Source organism: Scyliorhinus torazame, chromosome 7, assembly GCF_047496885.1.
Source record: "Scyliorhinus torazame isolate Kashiwa2021f chromosome 7, sScyTor2.1, whole genome shotgun sequence".
NCBI classification, from domain to species: Eukaryota; Metazoa; Chordata; class Chondrichthyes; order Carcharhiniformes; family Scyliorhinidae; genus Scyliorhinus; species Scyliorhinus torazame.
The window spans coordinates 142,388,964-142,411,305 of NC_092713.1; the positions used below are offsets into that span (position 1 = coordinate 142,388,964).

General features: G+C 44.3%; 1 protein-coding gene across 2 annotated transcripts in view; it reads right to left on the minus strand.

Annotated features, from left to right (window-relative positions):
* Positions 1-22,342, minus strand: part of LOC140426614 (LIM/homeobox protein Lhx4-like) — a 117,922-nt gene that overhangs the window by 10,304 nt on the left and 85,276 nt on the right. For both annotated transcript variants that reach the window (XM_072511605.1, XM_072511604.1), the window contains 3 exons: positions 14,990-15,192; positions 10,441-10,598; positions 3,450-3,621 (listed from right to left, as the gene is read on the minus strand). In XM_072511605.1, the coding sequence (XP_072367706.1) occupies positions 3,450-3,621; positions 10,441-10,598; positions 14,990-15,192 (533 nt within the window). The remainder of the gene's footprint in view (positions 1-3,449; positions 3,622-10,440; positions 10,599-14,989; positions 15,193-22,342) is intronic.

Consider the following 22,342-nt stretch of genomic DNA (forward strand, 5'->3'; position numbering starts at 1 on the left):
ATGGAGAAGAATTTGTAAGGAGCATCCAGGAGAGTTTTTTTAGAGCAGTATGTAAATAGTCCAACTCGGGAAGGGGCCATACTGGACCTGGTATTGGGGAATGATCCCGGCCAGGTGGTTGAAGTTTCAGTCGGTGATTACTTTGGGAATAGCGATTACAATTCCGTAAGTTTTAGAATACTCATGGACAAAGACGAGAGTGGTCCTAAAGGACGAGTGCTAAATTGGGGAAAGGCCAAGTATATCAAAATTCGGCAGGAGCTAGGGTATGTGGATTGGGAGCAGCTGTTTAAGGGTAAATTCACATTTGAAATGTGGGAGTCTTTTATGGAAAGGTTGATTAGAGTGCAGGACAGACATGTCCCTGTGAAAATGAGGGATAGAAATGGCAAGATTAGGGAACCATGGATGGCGGGTGGAATTGTGAGACTAAGCATATATAAGATCTAGGCGACTTAAAACTGATGACGCTTTGGAGGAATATCGGGAAAGTAGGACAAATCTCAAACCGCAATAAAGAGGGCTAAAAGGGGTCATGAAATATCTTTGGCTAACAGGGTTAAGGAAAATCCAAAAGCCTTTTATTCGTATATAAGGAGCAAGAGGGTAACTAGAGAAAGGATTGGCCCACTCAAAGACAAAAGAGGGAATTTATGCGTGGAGTCAGAGAAAATGGGTGTGATTCTTAATGAGTACTTTGCATTGGTATTCACCAAGGAGAGGGACATGACGGATGTTGAGGCTAGGGATGGATGTTTAAATACTCTAGGTCAAGTCGGCATAAGGAAGGGGGAAGTTTTGGATATTCTAAAAGGCATTAAGGTGGACAAGTCCCCAGGTCCGGATGGGATCTATCCCAGGTTTCTGAGGGAAGCGAGGGACGAAATAGCTGGGGCCGTAACAGATATCTTTGCAGCATCCTTGAGCACGGGTGAGGTCCCGGAGGACTGGAGAATTGCTAATGTTGTTCCTTTGTTTAAGTAGGGTAGCAGGGATAATCCAGGGAATTATAGACCTGTGAGCTTGATGTCAGTGGTAGGCAAACTGTTGGAGAAAATACTGAAGGATAGGATCTATTCACATTTGGAAGAAAATAGACTTATCAGTGATAGGCAGCATGGTTTTGTGCAGGGAAGGTCATGCCTTACAAACCGAATAGAATTCTTTGAGGAAGTGACAAAGTTAATTGATGAGGGAAGGCCTGTAGATGTCATATACATGGACTTCAGTAAGGCGTTTGATAAAGTTTCCCATGGCAGGTTGATGGAAAACGTGAAGTCGTATGGGGTTCAGGGTGTACTAGCTAGATGGATAAAGAACTGGCTGGGCAACAGGAGACAGAGAGTAATGGTGGAAGGGAGTGTCTCAAAATGGAGAACGGTGACTAGTGGTGTTCCACAGGGTTCCGTGCTCGGACCACTGTTGTTTGTGATATACATAAATGATCTGGACGAAGGTATAGGTGGTCTGATTAGCAAGTTTGCAGATGGTACTAAGATTGGTGGAGTTGCAGATAGCGAGGAGGTCTGTCAGAGAATACAGCAAAATATAGATAGATTGGAGAGTTGGGCAGAGAAATGGCAGATGGAGTTCAATCCAGGCAAATGCGAGGCAATGCATTTTGGAAGATCTAATTCAAGAGCGGACTATAAGGTCAATGGAAGAGTCCTGGGGAAAATTGATGTACAGAGAGATCTGTGAGTTCAGGTCCATTGTACCCTGAAGGTGACAACGCAGGTCAAGAAGGGTCAAGAGTGGTCAAGAAGGCATATAGCATGCTTGCCTTCATCAGACGGGGTATTGAGTTAAAGAGTCGGCAGGTCATGTTACAGTTGTATAGGACTTTGGTTAGGCCACATTTGGAATACTGCGTGCAGTTCTGGTCGCCACATTACCAGAAGGATGTGGATGCTTCAGTGGGTATGTTGCCTGGTATGGGTTGAGTAGATTAGGATTGTTTTCATTGGAAAGACGGAGGTTGAGGGGGGACCTGATTGAGGTCTACAAAATTATGAGAGGTATGGACAGGGTGGATAGCAACAAGCTTTTTCCAAGAGTGGGGGTGTCAATTACAAGGGGTCACGATTTCAAGGTGAGAGGTGGTATGTTTAAGGGAGATGCGCGTGGAAATTTTTTTTTACGCAGTGGGTGGTGGGTGCCTGGAATGCTTTGCCAGTGGAGGTGGTAGGGGCGGGCACAATAGCATCATTTAAGATGCATCTGGACAGATATATGAATGTGCGGGGAACAGAGGGAAGTAGGTCCTTGGAAAATAGGCGACAGGTTTAGATAACGGATCTGGATTGGCGCAGGCTGGGAGGGCCGAAGGGCCTGTTTCTGTGCTGTAATTTTCTTTGTTCTTTGTTTGTTCTGTTAAACCTGCAGGTTTCTACTTTAGCCACTCCAGACAAATTCAATGAGAACCAAGATTGCGTTTTGAATCCAGATGTTTAGGTAAGTGTGTCTTAGCACTGCATCTATTTGGCAAGTGTTTTCACCCTTTGGCTAAAATAATCGCCAATATATTATGTTATAAAAGCTCAAATAATACAAACAGATGTATTATATCTTTGTTTAACACTGTATTAACATGATTGTTATTACTGTGCAATTAAGGAAGCAGTTTTACACACTGTGTTACCCTATATTACCCTATATTGAAAATGTTTTACTATTGTGAAACAGGTAGTAATGTGTGTTCCACTGGACTGTTTAACCAGTGTAAAAAGCAGTATTTCAAAACATAGCTAGGAGTGTCAATTAGTAAAAGAGTGGTATAAATATGAATTAGTGCAGCTCCAATTACAGTGAAGAAGCTTGACACCGTTCAGAACCAAGCAAAATTTTGATTCAGAAATTATGTCCAAGTCACAATGACATATGACGGGAGAGGATCTTGGAGGTTATGGTGTTCCCAAGCACCTACCAGCCCTGTCTTTTTGGGTGATTGAGGTGTCAGGTTTCTGAGGTGCTCATGAAGAAGCCCTGGCTAGGCACTGCGATAGAAAATGCAATCATGGATCATTGATAGTAGAGGAAATGAATAAGCTGGTATTTTCATTGATCAAGCATTGATCAAGCAGAATGCTTTCTGCTGGATATTGTTAAGCTTCTTAAGTTGTTGCAGTCTGCCCATCAAGCTCTTGACTTTTGTTTTTTAGGTGGTGGAGAAGGATTCAAGGATTTAAGACTCTTCCTGGATTTCAGGGCTTCATTGCTTTTTCGCAGGAACCTGAAACAAGACTTGAAAATTACGGAAGTCTTCTCAGTGACAATCTCTGCATGAGTGGGGACCTCTGTTTCTCTCTCTGTGTCTCCAGAGATCTCCCTGAAGTCCTCAGCCACGACTGCAAGAGATTGCTTTTGATCCTCAATCAACCACTCGGAAGCCCAAAAAGGCTACAAAACCATTCAAATACAAGGGCCTCACTATAGGAGGTCTTACTCACCTCTGAAACTTAGCTCACTGTCACTGAGACCCCCTTCCTCCACCGAGCTTTCTTTCCCATTCTTTGCTCCTCCACGGCTTCTCTTCACATTCTTGTAATACTGCCCCCATCTGTGTCTGCCCGCATCCTTCTTCAACCGCTTTTCCTTGGCTCTTCTGTTCTGGAACCAAACCTGAAGGAAGTTTAAGGATTTTCATTTAAACACCCGTTCAACTCTAGCTAGAATACTGTACCATTGTGTTGGACAAAATACAGTGGTCCATATAACTGTATTTTGTTTTATAGTAATATGGTAGACTGTATTTGTGTAGTTGTGTAGTCAACTACACTGATACTTTCAAACATCCTAATATTCTTGGGTGCCAAATACAGCATTTTAAAATTGTATTTGGAAATTCAAAAAGGCATCTTTAATTAACCAGTTTTAATGTCATTGGGCTTAGCACCTTTATCAATGTTCAGGGCATGTGCAGCAGGCATAGGGCTGAACCTGGGTCTGGGCTCAAGTCTGAGGTGTGAATCACTGTTGATTAAAATTAACTGAAAACGCAGACTCCTTATCAAGGACTCAAGTCAAAGGGCCATTTCTTCCATGCTATCCAGTCCCTAGACTGCAACCCCAACATATGACACATTGCTGACTGCTCACAATGTCTACAGGTTAAGATAAATGAGTTGTCAAATGATCTGGAGGAATCTTTTCCACATGGAACCAGTGAAGCATGGCCTAATTGGATGTGGCTCAATCACCTCAAGACTGGTGTGGGGCAATGCAAAGTCCTTATGCTGAATTGGGGCCACAGCCAAACAAAGTCTGTTGACTGTGACTGAGGTGAGGAATCCCAAATGATGAAAGATCTCCTTGAATATCATTTACTGCCAGAGCCTTTGCAGTCCTGAAGATCCAAAGGTCTTCAACTCTTGAGCCAGATCGTGCACAGAATAATGGGAGGGGGAGGTGTAGCAGGACACGAAGAAGATGATGAAACGACGGGAAGAAAATTGAATTCAAGATAATATTCAGTTTTCAATTTTAGTAACTGCTCCATTGAAAGAAGCTTCACTGGTTCCCGGTCAGGCCATAAGGTGCTTCGCTTCAGGAGAGGAAGCTAGCGATAGGATTGGTCACTGAGCTCAGCATTTATTCTGTGTTGTAGTCCGCACCTCAAACCACCCTGGTCTCCAGACTGAAGGAAAAAAATGGCAAAAGTGAGGGGCTGTAATGGAAGAGGCAGTGATTTTGTTTGGATATGGCAACATGGAGGCCTACCGAAGGCTCCTTCCTCTTCCAGGCCTCATCTTCTATGTATCACCTTCTGACCAAGTTCAGCCTCCAATTTTCCTTTGCAGAGGTTTTGATCATCTTCCTCATAGTCTGGAGGAGCCAATGTCTTACTAATGTCAGGTGCAACATAGTGGATTTTTAAAAGAAAGCATCACTGTGCCCAATAGTTCCTCATGATATCTAAATGCAGTATGACTGTTTTTTTCCTCAGTTTTCTCACTTATTCTCCTGATTTATGCTTAGATAAGGCCCCATGGGCATCAGTACCTCACCAAGGTGAATGCCCTTTATGCAGGAGACTGAACAATGGGTTTTGGCATTCAGTTGTACAATGAATGGATTGCAATCTATGTGCCCACTCAACATGCACACTAGATGGTACTGGTGAGTGATCTGTTATGGAAACTATGGTTGAATTTGCTCCTTCATAGTCCAGGAGTGCAAAGTCCAGATGTGGCACTATAACCACAGCAGCTCATGTCACATAACTCAGTACAGTTCAAGCCTGGAATTCTTCCATTCTATATGCATGACGTCAGTACTGTACATTGTCTCCCTCAATAGAGCCATTAGGATTGCTACAGTCCATACCCCCGCCTCACTGCAATACCACTAGTTAATCTTAATCCTATATGCACAAAACTCAACTTTAAATTTTAAATAGTAGTAAAATACATCACTGGTAGCTGTGCTGTGGAGAAGTAGTCAACAACATCTAACAGCATTCATGCAGGGATACAATGGTAAGTGACAATGATGATAAATCATAACGTGAATCATGTAACATGGAACAAGAAACTTTCACTGTGACCCAAAGAGTGTGCCCAATCTGGGTCATCATTGTTCTAGTTTAGATTCAGTTACAGACTGAATAATTTCTACAGTTGATATTTAACATACTGATTACTTAAATTGTAAGAATTCAGCCATATTACGTCTGAGCACACAAAACTGTGAGGCTATTAAACTGATCAGTTCAAATTTATTTGGAGGCTTTTGCTGACCCCTTATGATACTCAATACAATATTGTAGTAGATAGCTTTTAGCAAATGAAGGTTATTTTTCACAAATGGCACTCTGACACATCATAAAAAGTAAACGTACATGTGAATTAAAATGGCCTATTTTCCAGTGTCAGCACATCTTTATTTCTTCCACCCTGAAAATAGCAACATTCACCTTAGGACTGAAAGAGTTAACTAATTCACCATATGGCACTGCTCAATCACAATACTTGCACACGGACTGCAACTGGATGCAGTAGTACTTGAAAGTAGTTACCAAACTTTGATGTAAGTTCAATACGCTTTATTGAACTTGCTGAGCAGTGCACACAGTTCGCTGTGGGTTGACACTCTACTAATCTAAGCATGCTAACTATAACTAACTAGACCAGATGAGCTCTGAGCCACATGTAGAAGGTGCTAACCCATATATACACCCTGACTGTCACTACAGTTGTCACCAGTGGAAACCCCCCTCTAGTGTTCTGCCTGGTGATTGGTTGTATTCTGTCCTGTGTGTTGATTGGCTGTACTGAGTGTCTGTCACTGCCTGTCTGTGTCTCATTATGTGCATGAGTGCATATCATGACATCGCCCCTTTTTTAAAAAAAAATTGTCAGTTGCTTGGAGCATATGCGACTGTATTTACATGTATAACTATTTACATTAAATGGTGAGTGGATGAATATATACATGAGAGGTGTCTAGCATGCAGATAAAGAACAAAATTTACAAGAAAAATGTCAATAAGTCCAATCTTTGGGGCTTGCGTCAGATCCTTGCCGACTGCCTGAGAGGTGGAGGTGGGGACGATGGTGCCTTGACAGGCGGGATTGCTGCCAGATTGGTGGTCTCATGGTGCGAGGTGTCAGGAGGAGGCATAACAACTTTTGGAAAAGTAAGATTTGGTGGTGGCCAGGCAACTTTGTGCAGTGCCCTTCTGTTGCGCCCTGACAATGGAACCATCAGCCATACGAATCACAAACGATCTGGGAGCAGCCTGTCGAACAACAACAGCTGGAGCTGACCAGCCTCCATTAGGTAGCTTGATCCGAACAGCATCTTCCGGAGATAGTACAGGCAAATCGGTAGCATGAGCACCGTATGCCAGCTTTTGCCGGTTCCTGAGTTGCTGCACCTTTTGCAGCACTGGGAGGTGATCCAGGTCTGGTAAGTGTATGGCTGGAACAGTCGTCCGCAGGTCTCTATTCATGAGCAGTTGAGCCGGAGACAGACCGGTGGACAGAGGGGTTGCCCTGTACGCCAGCAGCGCAAGGTTGATGTCAGAAGCAGAGTCCGCAGCCTTGCAGAGCAGTTGCTTCACTATATGGACCCCTTTCTCGACCTTCCCGTTGGACTGCGGGCAGTGTGGGCTTGAGGTAATGTGTTTAAATTGGTACGACTTGGCGAAATTGGACCACTCTTGGCTGTGGAAGCAGGGACCATTGTCACTCATGACAGTGAGTGGAATACCATGCCTGGCAAATGTCTCCTTGCAGGCCTTGATGACTGTCCTTGATGTGAGGTCTGACAGCTTCACAACTTACGGGTAATTTGAGAAGTAATCGATGATGAGCACATAGTCACGCCCATTGGCATGAAAAAGGTCGATTCCCACCTTGGACCACGGAGAGGTCACGATCTCGTGTTGCTGGAGTGTTTCTTTTGCCTGAGCAGGCTGGAAACACTGGCAGGTCGCACAAGTGAGGACCATGTTGGCTATGTCCTGGTTGATTCCAGGCCAATAGACAGCCTGCCGGGCCCTGCGCCTACACTTTGACACCTAGGTGTCCCTCGTGGATTTGTTTGAGCACCAAGCTCTGCAGGTTGCGAGGAATAACAATATGATCTAGCTTGAGGAGGATCCTCTCGACGACTGTCAGGTCGTCCTTTAGATTAAAGAACTGAGGGCATTGCCCTTTTTGCCAGCCATTTGCGAGGTGGTGCATTACATGCTGCAGAAGAGGGTCCTTGGCAGTCTGTTCACGAATGCTGATCACTCTTTCATCTGAAGCCGGGAGGTTGCTGGCACACAGTTGCACCTGTGCCTCAATTTGGAGGATGAAGTCAACCTGTTCACAGGGCAAGGTGATGGAGCGGGACAGGGCATCCGCAATTATCAGCTCCTTGCCTGGTGTGTATACTAACTCAAAATCGTACCTCCGGAGTCGAATGAGAATGCGCTGAAGCCTGGGCGACATGTCACTTAAGTCCTAATGAATGATATGAACCAAGGGTCTGTGGTCAGTGTCCACTGTGAAGGTTGGTAGACCGTAGACGTAGTCATGGAACTTTACAATGCCAGTTAGGAGGCCCAGGCACTCTTTTTCTATCTGGGCATACCTCTGTTCAGTAGGAGTCATGGCCCTTGACGCATAACCAACTGGAGCCCAGGACGAGGAGTCATCCTTCTGGAGGAGCACCGCACCAATGCCGTCCTGGCTTGCGTCCGAGGAGATTTTTGTTTCCCTGTCCGGGTCAAAAAACGCTAGTACCGGAGCAGTGGGAAGCTTTGCTTTGAGCTCGAGCCACTCTGCTTGATGTGTGGGTAGCCACTGGAATGCAGTGGACTTCTTCACCAGATGCCTGAGAGCTATGGTGTGTGAGGCCAGGTTGGGAATTAATTTTCCCAAGAGGTTCACTATACCGAGGAAGCGTAGCACCACCTTTTGTCTTCTGGGGTCTTCATGTCGTTAATGGCCTTGACCTCGTCCGAATCTGGTCGCACACCCTGCTGGGATATTTGGTCGCCCAAGAACTTGATGGATGACATGCCAAAGGAGTACTTGGCCTTGTTCAGCTTGAGGCCGTTTGCATGGACAAGTCGAAAGACTTGTTTGAGATGAGATATGTGTTCCTTATGTGGACCATATGATTACATCATCTACATAGACACACACACCCTCAATGCCCTCCATCATCTGCTCCATGATCCTGTGGAAAATTTGGTCTTCGGCTGCTTTGTTCTCCCGTTCGTGTTGCGCAATTGTGGGGCCCCGGGAAAAGCGCGCAAAATAGCCGTCTTCATCGATACTGAGGCGCTGCATCCGGGCGATGGCCTGTACACTCTCTGCCTCGTGGGAGGCAAGTTGTTCATGTTCTGCCGATTTGAAATGGGAGTACCGATTTCTCGCCTGTTCATGGACTTTACACATCTCAATTGCGACTGGCAGGGTCATGTGTTTAATTTTGAGGAGTTGCTCCCGCAAAGAATCGGAGTGCACCCCAAACACGATCTGATCCCTGATCATGGAATCAGCGGTGTCACCATAATTGCAGGACTGCGCTAATATACGGAGATGAGTTAGAAAGGATTGGAACGGTTCATCCTTATCCTGAAGGCTTTGCTGGAAGACATAGCGTTCAAAGCTCTCGTTTGTTTCAACTTCACAGTGACTGTTGAACTTCGCTAAAACGGTCCTGAATTTGGTCTTGTCCTCGCCGTCGGTAAAAGTAAGCGAGTTGAAAATCTGGATAGCTTGGTCCCCCACAGTTGATAGGAGCAGCGCAATTTTTCTGGCATCGGATGCGTCCTTGAGGCCTGAGGCCTCAATGTAGAGAAGGAACCTCTGCTTTAAGAGCCGCCAGTTGGCGCCGAGATTGCCGGAGATCTGGAGCTGTGGAAGGGCCTGGATGTGCTCCATGCCATTGGAAGGCACTTGCTGGTCGTCACGGAATCACTCGAGGTAAACCACTTAGATAAAGTAGACTACTGGTATCATGTCATGTTATTCACCCTGGGGTAACACGGACTGCAACTGGATGCAGTTGTACTTGAAAGTAGTTACCAAACTTTGATGTAAGTTCAATACGCTTTATTGAACTTGCTGAGCAGTGCACACAGTTCGCTGTGGGTTGACACTCTACTAATCTAAGCATGCTAACTATAATTAACTAGACCAGATGAGCTCTCAGCCACTTGTAGAAGGTGCTAACTGATATATACACCCTGACTGTCACTACAGTTGTCACCAGTGGAAAGAGGCAGAGTGCTGATGCCTCGTGTGTTTTATAGTGGGAAACCCCCCTCTAGTGTTCTGCCTGGTGATTGGTTGTGTTCTGTCCTGTGTGTTGATTGGCTGTACTGAGTGTCTGTCACTGCCTGTCTGTATCTCATTATGTGCATGAGTGCATATCATGACAGTGACATCACACTCATTGCCATTGTGACATCAGCACACACTGCCCTAGTGATGTCAGCGCATTCCATTATGATGTGACTCTCTGCCATTGTGATGTCAATACTGATTGCCCTTGCGTCGAGAGCACACACTGCCATTATGATGTCAACCCTTACTGCGATTGTGATTCCATCACTCACAGATCTTGTGATGTCAGTGCTCACTGCCGCTATGATGTCAGTACTCATTGCCAGTGTGATGTCATCCCTCACAGATCTTGTAATGTCAGTACTCACTGCCTTTGTGATGTCAGTACTCACTGCCATTATGATGTCAGCACTCACTCCCATTATGATGTCAGTACTCACTGCCGTTTTGATGTTCGCTCTTACTGGCACTTAGAAGTCTGCACTCCCCTCTACTGGGACATGATGTCTCACTGCAATTGCATTTAAGCTGCAATTTAAGCCGCTTCTACTGAGAACTAGCAACTGTGTTATCAATGACAAGTAATATTTTCTAAAGGGAAATTAATAAAATTAAAACAAGCAAAATTATTTCCCTTAAGGTTTTTTTTTACCTGTACAACTCTCATGTCAAGCCCCGTCTCTGAAGAGAGCTGTTCTCTCACATGGCGAGCTGGCTTCGGAGAGGTTTTGTATGCATTCTTCAATGTTTCCAATTGCTTGGCTGTAATAGTAGTACGAGGTCGCTTTGCTCCAGCTTCTGCATCAGCATCTATGTCAGACAACAAGTTCTTACCAAATCTTAATTTACAGATACAAACATGATAGAGCTAGTATGACAAAAATAAGGGCGCTGGGTTATGTTACAGTCACAACACACATCTGAACAGTGTCTTTAGCATGGTAAATCATTGCAAAACACTTTACAGGGGTGTGTACAAACACAATTTGATACTGAGCTACGTAAGGAGAGAAGAGATTAAATGGCCAAAAACTTGGTCAAAGAGGTCGGTTTTAAGCAGTGTCTTAAAGGAGGAAAGAGAGATAGAAAGGCAAAGAAGCTTAGGAAGTGAATTTAGATCCTTGGCAAATGAAGGCATGGCCAGAAATGGTGGAGCGATTAAAATCGGGAAAATTCAAGAGTTGAGAGTTTGCTCAGGGCAAAGATTTCTTGGAGTTATGGGGCTAGAGGAGATTGCAGCGATAGGGAAGGATGAAGCCATGGAGAGATCTGAAAACAAGGTTGAGAATTTTTAAGTTCAGAGATTGCTTTTCTGGGAGCCAACGTATGTTAGCAAGCATGGATGAGATGGGTCAGCAGAGCTTGGTGTGTGATGGGACATGGACAGCAAGTTTTAATCACCTTAAATGTCCTACCTCAGGGGAGAATGGGACTTGGCAACACTGTCTGCAGAGGTGGCCGGGCAATTAGACCAATTAAGGCCCCACAGGGGCCATTTTTAGACACCAACATCATTTTCCCGCTGCCCCCTCCCCATGAGGTTGGGGACCTGCAGCTGCTTGGACATGCCCTCCCCATAGATCGAGGAAGCCATCAGTGTCTCCGCTCACTGGCCCAACGAGTGAGCAACAGTATGAAAAGTCCACAACTATGACCAAAACCACTCCTGTGGAGGGATCGCTCCAATAACGGTGAGTCTTTTTTAAATTATGATTTTCCAGCAGGCTTCCAAGAGCACTCCATTTTCAGGCACCCTCACACTCATCATTTTGCATCTACAGCATCCACCTCTCTGAGTGGGTTTGCCAGCCTTCTAGTGCTGGAGACCCCCTTGTTGGGCGTCCAACCTTGGGAATCTGTCTGCTGTCCATAACTGGATGGGGAACCTGGACGCAAGCAATCATGTTATGTTGCACTGAACATAGAACATAGAGCATATGGTGCAGAAGAAGGCCATTCGGGCCATTGAGTCTGCACCGACCCACTTAAGCCCTCACTTTCACCCTATCCCCGTAATCCAATAACCCTCCTAACCTTTTTTATTTGGTCACTAAGGGCAATTTATCATGGCCAATCCACCTAACCTACACGTCTTTGGACTGTGGGAGGAAAACAGAGCATCCGGAGGAAACCCACGCAGACATGAGGAGAACGTGCAGACTCCTCACAGAAAGTGACCCAGCGGGGAATCGAACTTGGGACCCTGGCGCTGTGAAGCCATAGTGCTAGCCACTTGTGCTAGTAGGCGCCTTGATGACAAATGCAAGCTGGATATCATATATGGTTCCAATATTGGGTTCCTGATGCCCACGATAAAATTTAACAATTGTTTTTGAAGGCAATAAATTTAAACAAAGGTTCAACTGACATCAGCGGAGGAAAATAGAAACACTATTTAATATCTCAGCGGTAGTTTTAAAATCCATTCGGATACCAGATAAGCAACAGCCCTTGGTTGAGCTTTTTACTGAGTGCACACCTTTGCACTCATGAAGTCCTGTTTCAGTGCAACAAGGTATACATAAGGTAGAATTGTGCTAACGGAGTGAAGAACTAGTGAAATATGATCAGATTAATGCCCGCTTTATGTCGCTCCTGGTTACAGAACTGTCAAAATTGATTAAAATGAAAAATAGATGGAATTCTTTCAGAAAATAATGTTTTAGGCTGTGAGTAACCTGAGACATGAGACAACTGACACCTTGGGAAGATAGATGTCTTTAGGCCTTTGGTTTCCAAAGTTTTACACCACATGGGTTTCCTTCACCTCATATATGCGTCTGGTGCAGGCTTATTTGTAGCGATTAATTGCAATGATTAGGCAATTACTTCATTATTATAACAAGGATGGGAAAAGATGAACTAGGTGAATGTTGGCCTCTTTTTGTCTAATATCTCTTAGGGCAGCATGGTTACACAGTGGGTAGCAATGTTGCTTCACAGCTCCAGGTTCCCAGGTTCAATTCCCTGCTTGGGTCACTGTCTGTGTGGAGTCTGCACATTCTCCCCGTGTTTGCGTGGGTTTCCTCCAGGTGCTCTGGTTTCCTCCCACAGGTCCCGAAAGACGTGCTGTTAGGTAATTTGGACATTCTGAATTCTCCCTCTGTGTACCCAAACAGGTGCCGGAATGTGGCAACTAGGGGCTTTTCACAGTAACTTCATTGCAGTATTAATGTAAGACTACTTGTGACAATAAAGATTATTATTATTATTCTGTTTCTTTGTGGCTTTTTAAGTTCCCATCTTGAGCAATTCATAAAACATCTGGACCAAGAAAAACAGCAAAAGGCTATCGTGGAGCCCATGGCAAGGCAGTCAGTCCAAACATTGATATGATATTGTAGGTATGTCTGCATTTAACCTTTCTATGGCCTAGAACAATTGCAAGTGTAAAATGTAAAGTCAATGACATTTCTATAACTTGTGCATGCCTTTCATCTGCTAGTACCTGTAACCCAATTCAAACAGCTTGGTACTATGCCTTTGCTTATATCCAAAAGGAAATTAACCGTTCACTGATCAATAAAGTATCTATAAATTGATCAGTGGATTTTAACTACTAGTAGATCAATCAGATGTTTTCAATGCCAGGAGTGAATTCCTAATGAATTCTGACTGTGTGACAGTTGTTTTTTATTCTTATGCATGCACAAACACCCAGACACCCACACACGCATACTTCTTTCAGCTCGCAGTTTACAGAATTACAGAAAGCAGTTTCACATTGTCTCTTTTCAACGAATGAAAAATTTAGATTAAGAGACACAGGGCGAATAAATTATCCAGTTTTGCAGTGCCACTGATCTTCGTGTCCAGTTTTCCAATATGGTCTCCTTGTAACAGAATGATCAGCCGGGCGGGTTCGACAGCAGGCAGGCACTCTGCTCGGAACAGGTTACTGCCCCGGTGGCAGTGTTCGTGTCATCATTCCGTGACAGAATTGAAAGAGTTAATTCATTATGTGGCTGACAGGCAGGACTGCTCAGTAATCATAAATCGTGCCTTCCTCACAAGCTGATTGATTGGCTCAGGTGATGTAATGCACATTTGTATTTTGTGCTACGATATTACTCAGAGCACAACACTTGCTCCAGGGACCTATTAATAACTATCTGTACAACAGGTTATTAGTAATTGTCATTAATCTCATTAATATTAGTCAATTGGTGGACTGCAGGTCAGCGAAAGACATTAGATCTCAAAATTTCAGCAATGAGGCAGCTGCAAGTGAATCACCATTTTTTAATATAATGACCAGGACAATTAATAGGCCTGCAGTGTATTTTGGTAATGTTCCTTGTACCTCTTCTTATTTTTGAAATTAGACATTTCTCCTGCAAGAGGTGATATATTCAAGTCAAATTCCCTTTAAGACAAGAACAGGACGTCCCTGAGTTTGCAGGTTCCCTTGTTGATCACCATCACCTCTGCTGTGCAATAAGCAGACAGGACATGGCCTCAAACCCTCCTCACTTAAAGAGCCAGTGCAGATGCTTTAGGTAATTTTTAAATAGGCTCCATTGTCTGAAAAAAACATTGCCCTCAGTAACTACATAGGAACAGGCCATTCCGCCCCTTGAGCCTGTCCCACCATCCAATTAGATATTGGCTGATCTGTGGCTCAAGTCTGTCTACCTACCTTGGTTCCATAACCCATGGAACCCTTGCCTAATTTCCTTGCCGAAAGATTTTTCAATACCCGTGTTGAGATTTTCAATTGATCCACAGCAGAAACTGCTTTTGGGAGAGGGAGTTCCAGATCTCTCCTCAAGAAATACTGTCCCTGAACAGCTGAGCCCTAATTTCAATGTTATGCCCCCTTCTTTAGAACTCTGCCACCTCCTGTGCAGAATGTCTGCGTTGCCTGCTGCGGGAATCCCATTGATTTTTAAGCCCTATTGCCTTTGTGACCATAATATGTTCAGCAGAGGAATGTAACGGATGTATCACAGGCCAATAATACATTGTCCTTTTCAAAATCAATGTTTGTGACACAGAAATATTTGCAGAACTTCAAAATACATGAAGCACATTTTACTGTGAAGGGTGAAAGGTTTTCTTTTGAAACATTTAATTGGTCCCTACACCTTAGAGTCGGCAGGCGTACTATTTTAACAGTATGCCAAGGTGGAGAAAGGAAATGCAATATAATCATCTTTCCACAATGTTGCATGGCATATCCTTACCGGTGCGCTGCTTACCGTTCTGTTTCGCTGTCTCGTAGTCCTCCTTACACACCAGCCGGCTATCCTCCATCAGATAGAATTCATCCCCTGTAGCCAGCTGCCGGTTACACATGATGCAAGAAAAGCAGTGAAGGTGATAGACAAAGTCCTGAGCTTTCCTCACCACCTGGGTTGGGGGGATACCCTGCTGGCAGGCTGCACATTTTGTCCCAAAGCGTCTGCAATTAACCAGAAAAAAAAAGACACGGTCATTTTATATCACCGGTTTGTCCAACAAGAATGCTGTTTGTTTTCAATCATCTTTGATCTTCGAGAAGATAAACTTGTATTTGTGTAGCACCGTTTCACACCCTCAAAACCTCCCAAAGCATTTTATAGTCATAGATACACTTGTGAAGTGCAGTCGCTATTACAATTTAGGAAATGCAGCAGCCAATTTGCGCACAGCAAGCTCCCGCACACAGCAACATTGCTCGATTTGTAGTGGAAAAGCAGTACCTGCAGCAGTGCAGCATGAGCTCAGGACAGCACTGTCATATCAGTCTGGATTACGTGCTCCAATCTCTGGAGAGGGACTTCAAGCCCTTGCCCTGCTGCCTCGGAGGTAAAAATGCTGTTCGCTGAGCTACGACTGATGCTAATGGGCGTAAGTGAAGTTGTTATTGAGGTGGGGAGGATCCTCAATGAACTGAACTGGTGCCAGGTGTCAGCAGAACTTGAAAAGCGATCACTGAATGCAGGGCCAGTCCCTCTCTTAATGCTGGATATCTTTGGCTGCTTGCCATCTGCAAATGTGTTTACTCATCACATCATCGTTTCAACTTTGAAAAATGATTATAATATTTCTGAGTGAATGGCTGAAGGTTGACTGGTGAGACAGTTACCCATAATGAAAAAAACAGCGCACAGCATTATAGATTTCAGCACACCAGGGCCAAGTCACTGAAAGGAACCAAATTCAAGCAAATCCATCATCAATCATGAAATCTATTTTTTCATATTCCAGCGGCTTCTTATTAAAGTCATGCTGGCCTTAAAAGCCAACGTACTCCGCTGCGACTCAGTGGACATATTTCTCACCCATTTCAGAAGGCTACAGTTCTAACCCCAACTCTGAGGCTCCATCATGACAGCTAGGCCGTTGTTGCAATGCAGCACAGAGTGAGTGAAGAACTGTCAGAGGCGCTGTTGTTCCAGTGTTAGTTTTTACGTGGCTGTCTTTATTTGATGTGATCAAGTTATTCAAAATTTAGTGAATTCTCCTGGTGCCCTTAAATGGAGGGGGGTATTAAACAGGACATCAGGAATAAAATGGCTTCTTACAAAATAAACATCCCTCAGGGACACACTAAGAATGAGATAAAACCCTTTATTTCAGTGGTGTTTTATTTACTATGCTTCCTTCCTCTCTTTCCTTTTTATAGCATTGAAAGAAACAGTACCATAAAGTTATTTCAATCAAATCATATTACATTAGGAGACAAAGTGGCTTTGTGTTAGAATAATGAAATGGCAAGCATCGCAATATTATCCTCTTTAAAAATATCAGTCTCCACTCCCCAGGGGTATATTAAATCTGATTCATTGCTGTAAATCAGGATGCTTTTTTAAAAAATTCTTATTATATCAAGTAACCGGCAATTACAAATCAAAACAGAAAAATTAGCAAACACAATTAAAATTTAAAAATCAGTGGATAGGTAAATGTTGAAGAGATAAATCAGACACTGATTTTCACACGAATGTTTCAGGGTGCATACTGTCACCATAGACACAGATGACAATTGGCTGCTTTCCTCTTTGAAAGGGGAGTTGACTGGTGGGGATTTCATCTGAGGATCACTACACCTCAGGCAACGGGCCAAGGTTGAGAAGGCGGGGCCTTCATGAATAACCTCAGCCGGTATGGGAATTGAACCTGTGCTGTTGGCCTCGCTCTACATCAGAAACCAGCTGTCCAGCCAACTGGGCATAACCGGCGCCCTGTATACTGTTAACACACATGTCGTAGCTAAGTTCATCTGTACAGTGGTCTAAGGTCCTTCAGGAGCAGAGTCAATACAGAAGTCTTGATTACCTGTGCAATCTGAGTGATTTTATCAGAATTGCACACAATCCTCTGTCAATGACCTTGGAGGAATCTCCTGTGTTGGCAGAGTTTCCTCTTTTGTGTGTTGATTGTAGGGCACCCATAACCCAAAAGGTACAGCTCAGATGCTTCAAACACTTGGCATACCCAATGACTATTGATGAATGCAGAGGGGGATAACAAGTACCAGCCTCACATTGTTCTCCAGCTCACAAAGAGAGCAGGAGCACACTCGAGAGAGTTGTTTGTAAAGGAGGTTGCATTAAAAATGTAAATGGTTGCGATTGACTTTGTTTCCGGTTTCTCAGGCCATTATTCTGATCTTCACCACCGCTCCCCCCCCCCCCCCCCCCCACTCCCCCCCCCAACCCGCTTCCCTCCCCTCAACGTCCACCCAGTTCCCCCAAGTGACCCCACATGGACCTTTTGAAAGATTGGTAGACTTTCTCAGTGGGTAAATGGCTAGGAAACACCCTTGGATGTTTCTTATCGGAGTGGGGAAACAAATGACCTTGACTTCCTCGCTCGGCACACAGAGTAAAAGAAGGAGCTGGGGCTGAAAAGCGTTTGCTTTTTAAAAAAATAACATTTTTCTTGTGGGGCCCAGTTGAGAAGAAGCCGCCTCCCTGGTCAACTTACAAGAACATCAAGGACACTGAGCCATTGGCTGCCTCTGTATCAAAATATTCCTTGTTGAAAATTTAAAATCACCAAGATGTCAGATGCTAATACTAAGATATGGAATACTTTTGACTGTTTGCACCTTCAGTTAGCAATCTCAGGTCAGGAATTAGATACAGGGTTATACACTGATCAAAAATTGAAGTGTCAGGTCATATCCAGAGTGAAGTCTTTGCTCTGTCTCAAACAATTGCCTCATTTCTAACCTTGGAACAGCCTCATTGTTATCACTGACATTTCTCCTTTGAGCATTCGCCATCATCGTGAGGCTGAATGAGGCCATAAATAGGCACCAATCTCTGTCAAATCGGACTTGCTTTCTTTTCAAATTATTCTGCAAGCACTTCCACCAGGGATAGGGAAAGTGCCTGAAGTCGTTTTCCTTTGTATTGTTACAGACAGTGGATGACAAAGAAGAGCAGGCTGACTACAGATACTCAAAGACTGACGCACATATACGTGCAACCATCAGGCCCATTGATGTTCACCTTGTCCATTTGACAGGGCAACCTGTGCATCTGCATTCCCAACTGCACATCAGGCTAACTCCAAAGGGACTGCAAAAAAAAATGCCTCTAGTTTCAGGAAAACTTTGTGAAATTCCTCCCAGAAAAGATTGCGCCAGGCCTCATTGACCATTTCCTGATATAATTCCTGATCCAATTCTCGATTCTGCATTCACATTATAACTGCAGCACTGGTATGGGTCAAAGGCATCTCACCCTAACTTTATAGTTCTCGCGTGAATGCACACTTTATGGTTTAAAACATTGTCAGACTTCCTCATAGCCAGTGTGCTGCTGTGCCAGTCTCCTACTACCTATCCTACTATGTCAAAATCACCTATTTATCCTCTGTGTATGGTGTGCTGTCATTTTCCGGTTTACCACTGGTGTAGGGTAAAAGGTCAGCCTTATTCAGCCTTCCACTAACCCAACAACTATGCAATAATGTATTTATTTCCCCTGGCTGATGGGACTGATTATGCTTATAAAAACACACACCCATATAGGTACACACACAAATGTTTGTAGAATATGGAACGTATGCAACCCTGCATTCCATGTCGAAGTTGTCTTTCTTCAGACATTGCATGTGACAGCCATTGCGACTATGGGAGGCATTAGAAGCAAACCCAGCCTGCTACCTGATCTATACACACACATATATGCACAAGCTTTCTCACAGGAATCATTGGATAGGAATCACGAATGGGACCTTTAGCTGAGGGTCCATCTGATACCAGGGTTAACTGCAGCATCCCATCACTATGCTGCGAGATTGAATAGCTCAAGACAGACTGGGGATCAGACCTTCTTGGACTGTGTCACCATCACCTATTGGTCCTCTCCGTATGGTGTGCTATCATTTTCCGGTTTACCACTGGTGTAGCGTAACAGGTCAGCCTCATTCAGCCTTCCACTAACCCAACAACTATGCAACAATGTATACATTTCCCCTGACTGATGGACTGATTATGCACACACACACATGTTTTGTAGAAGTGTTTCTCCATTCACCAGAATAGGATGAAAACAAAAACTTAATCCAGCATATCTGCTTTTCTTGTCCCCACTCAGTATTCATTTTCAAAAAGGAGCAGCGCTCCCAAAGCATCTGCAAAACAGAAAAATGACTGACACAGCAGATAATTAGGCCCGTCGCCTCCAAAATGACACAGCAAAAAAGCACAGGCTGAAAATTTCAGAAACAGACCCAACAATGTGGCATTCAGTCCTTCGGTGCCAAAGGAACAAATCGTAAAATGTTACTAATTTAAGGAAATTGGCATGGAGTTGCAAACTGCATCTTGCTTCTACCGTGGTACTGCTGACTTGCTGCTGGGAGTTCTGTGATAAAGTGACAGAGCTTGCACGAGCCACTGCTGAGTTGTTACCTACTCATAGCTCGGGTGATAGATAATCTAAGGAACTAAGCCTTTCATAAAGGGACTGAGTGCTCAGGTTTGTTGATGTGTAGTCCTTCCACCAACAGAGCTGAATTTGAACCCAGCTCCAAATGATGGCTTCAATATTCGGCACCTCTTGATGCAGAGTGACTGCAGTGTTCAAGGGTTCAAATGTCAATGGCTCCTGGCAAAGATAATTGAAGCAGATCTTACAAATGGAGTTCCAGAGGAGACTAGATGTGTTTCTGAAGGGAGAAGAGATTCAAGGATAAGCTGACATGTGGGCTGGTGGGTGGGAGTGAAATGGACTTGCTTGCTGGGTCCAATTACTTTATTCCCTGTTATTAAACATTATTTTATTAAAAATAAATTTAGAGTACCCAATTATTTTTTTCCTATTAAGGGGCAATTTAGTATGGCTGATTCACCTACCCTGCACATCTTTGGGTTGTGGGGGTGAGCCCACGTAGAGACGGGGAGAATGAGCAAACTCCACACGGACAGTGACCCGGGGGTGGGATCGAACCCGGGTCTTCAGCGCCGTGAGACAGCAGTGCTAACCACTAGGCCACCGGGCCGCCCTGTTCTAAACATTCTTATGTCTTTTGCATGAGGCTCCTACAGTGGCGTGGTCAGTCTAAATCCACTTTGCAGGGAGTGTGAGTATACAGTAAGAAACAGCCCCCGATTCAGCACAAATTAGCAGGCAAATACAGAAAGGCTGCAAGGGTTACTAGTGGGAATGTGACTGTCTGAAGTCAAGTTAAAAGAAGCAATAAGATTGAGAATTACAGACTCTACAAGATCTCTTACCGTGCTTAAAATCATTGATGCCCCTTGGCTCAATGAATAAATGCACTATCGCAACGACAACTTAGCAGTGTAGAAAAATGTCTCAAAATATCTCGTGAGTGATTATCAATCAACATCTGACACCAGCTGCATGGAGAGACATGGGGATTGGTGACTGAAAGCTTGGTCAGTGGGATGGACTTCATGGAGCATTGTAAAGAAAAAGAGAGGAAGAGACATGGAGTTTAGAGGGAGAATCCCAGAGTTTAGGATCTCAGCCACCTTCTCAAGGCCAACTCGGGATGGGCAATAAATGTTGGCCTCAGCAGCAAAGCCCACATCCTGCAAATGAATTTTTAAAAAGTCAACTGAAGGTAAGGCTGCCAATGGCGGAGTGATGAAAATTTAAATGGCACTGGGTCATGTAATGAGGAAAGGTAACAGGCTCGATTATTTGATCCTGATAATTTGTACTTCTTGGACCTTAGCAATCTGGTTTAGGAACTGGGGAAACATCAGGAGCTTCTTGTTCCTGCCAATATCTAGTGATTGCAGCTGGAAAGTAGCATGTGTGAATATTGGTGAGGGACTGGCTGAGGTTCCCACTCAAGGCTGAATAACCCACAAACTCTCACTGTCGGTGTTACATGAGGCAGGAGTGTGGGGTTGAGGTACCAGAGAGCTGCTAGTTGCTGTGGAGCTACACCCCAAGAATGAGCCCACAACTTCAGGAGACATGGATGATGGGAGATGACCAAGGTATCTCCTTGTGTGCTAAAGGTTATTCTTCCTTTACGTTACATTTTCTAGCTCTGAGGGTTTGCCTCCATGTGTCTCCAAAGCCTACCTATGTCGCTCTGGTTATTTACTGGCAATAGGAAGCAGTCAGGAACTGCTGTTTTGATGTACAGGACAGAAATCAATCATTAGGGCCAATTTGAATTGATGCTTAGAAATCAAGTGAACTGGGAGCTGAATTAAAGATGCCCAACATTAGGTGAATCACTATTGACTCCTGCTACTCAGCTCAAGCCATATTTTTCATTCCTTTTCAGGTCACAATTATTTGAGTGAACATCAGTCAGTGCCACAGGCATCTCTGCCACAATGGTGAACATGATGACCACATTGGGTGGTCTGGAATACATGCACGTTTGAAGACATTAGAACTATTAACACAAGTTTCTCCTTTCTTAAAATATCAAGCCCTTCATTTTCTTCCTCCTCCCCATCCCAGCACAGAACGAGACCTGCCCCTATAATACCGGTCCTGCCCCTATAATTCCGGTCCAGCCCCTATAATTCCGGTCTGCCCCTATAATACCAGTCCTGCCCCTATAATACGGGTCCTGCTGCTGTCCCAGGCGTACTGCATATATCCACTGTATACGCAGGAGCTCATGAAGCATACCAGCTGCCATCTTTAGAAGGTGCTCACATGAGAACTGGCTAAATTGGGTTTCAGCAGGAGGCTAATGCCCCTTTGGACATTCAACCCCTGCTTTAACTTCTTCAAGTTTCTGGTCCTTAAAATCTATAAATTTCAACGTAGCCATTCAATTTTCCCCAGATCGGATTAACATTTCCCCAGTCACCCCCTCATTTTATTCAACATTCCCGTGGGAGAATCTCAAAATCTGAGTCAAAATAGGAATCTAAGAAGCTGTTAAAAGTAAAGGAGGAAAGTGGCGAGGAGATGGAGCTGCAGAGAGTGTGCTGAAGCAACTGAGGCACCTTCTATTAGTGGTGGGGTAAGGACCTGAGCAGGAATGGAGCAGGTGATACATGGCGATACAGGTCACAGTCTTGGAGGACTTTGAAAGGGAATATTTTAAATTGAATGTGTTGGCATAAACAACAGTAAGTTAGATTAGCAAGGATAGGTATGGTGGGCGAG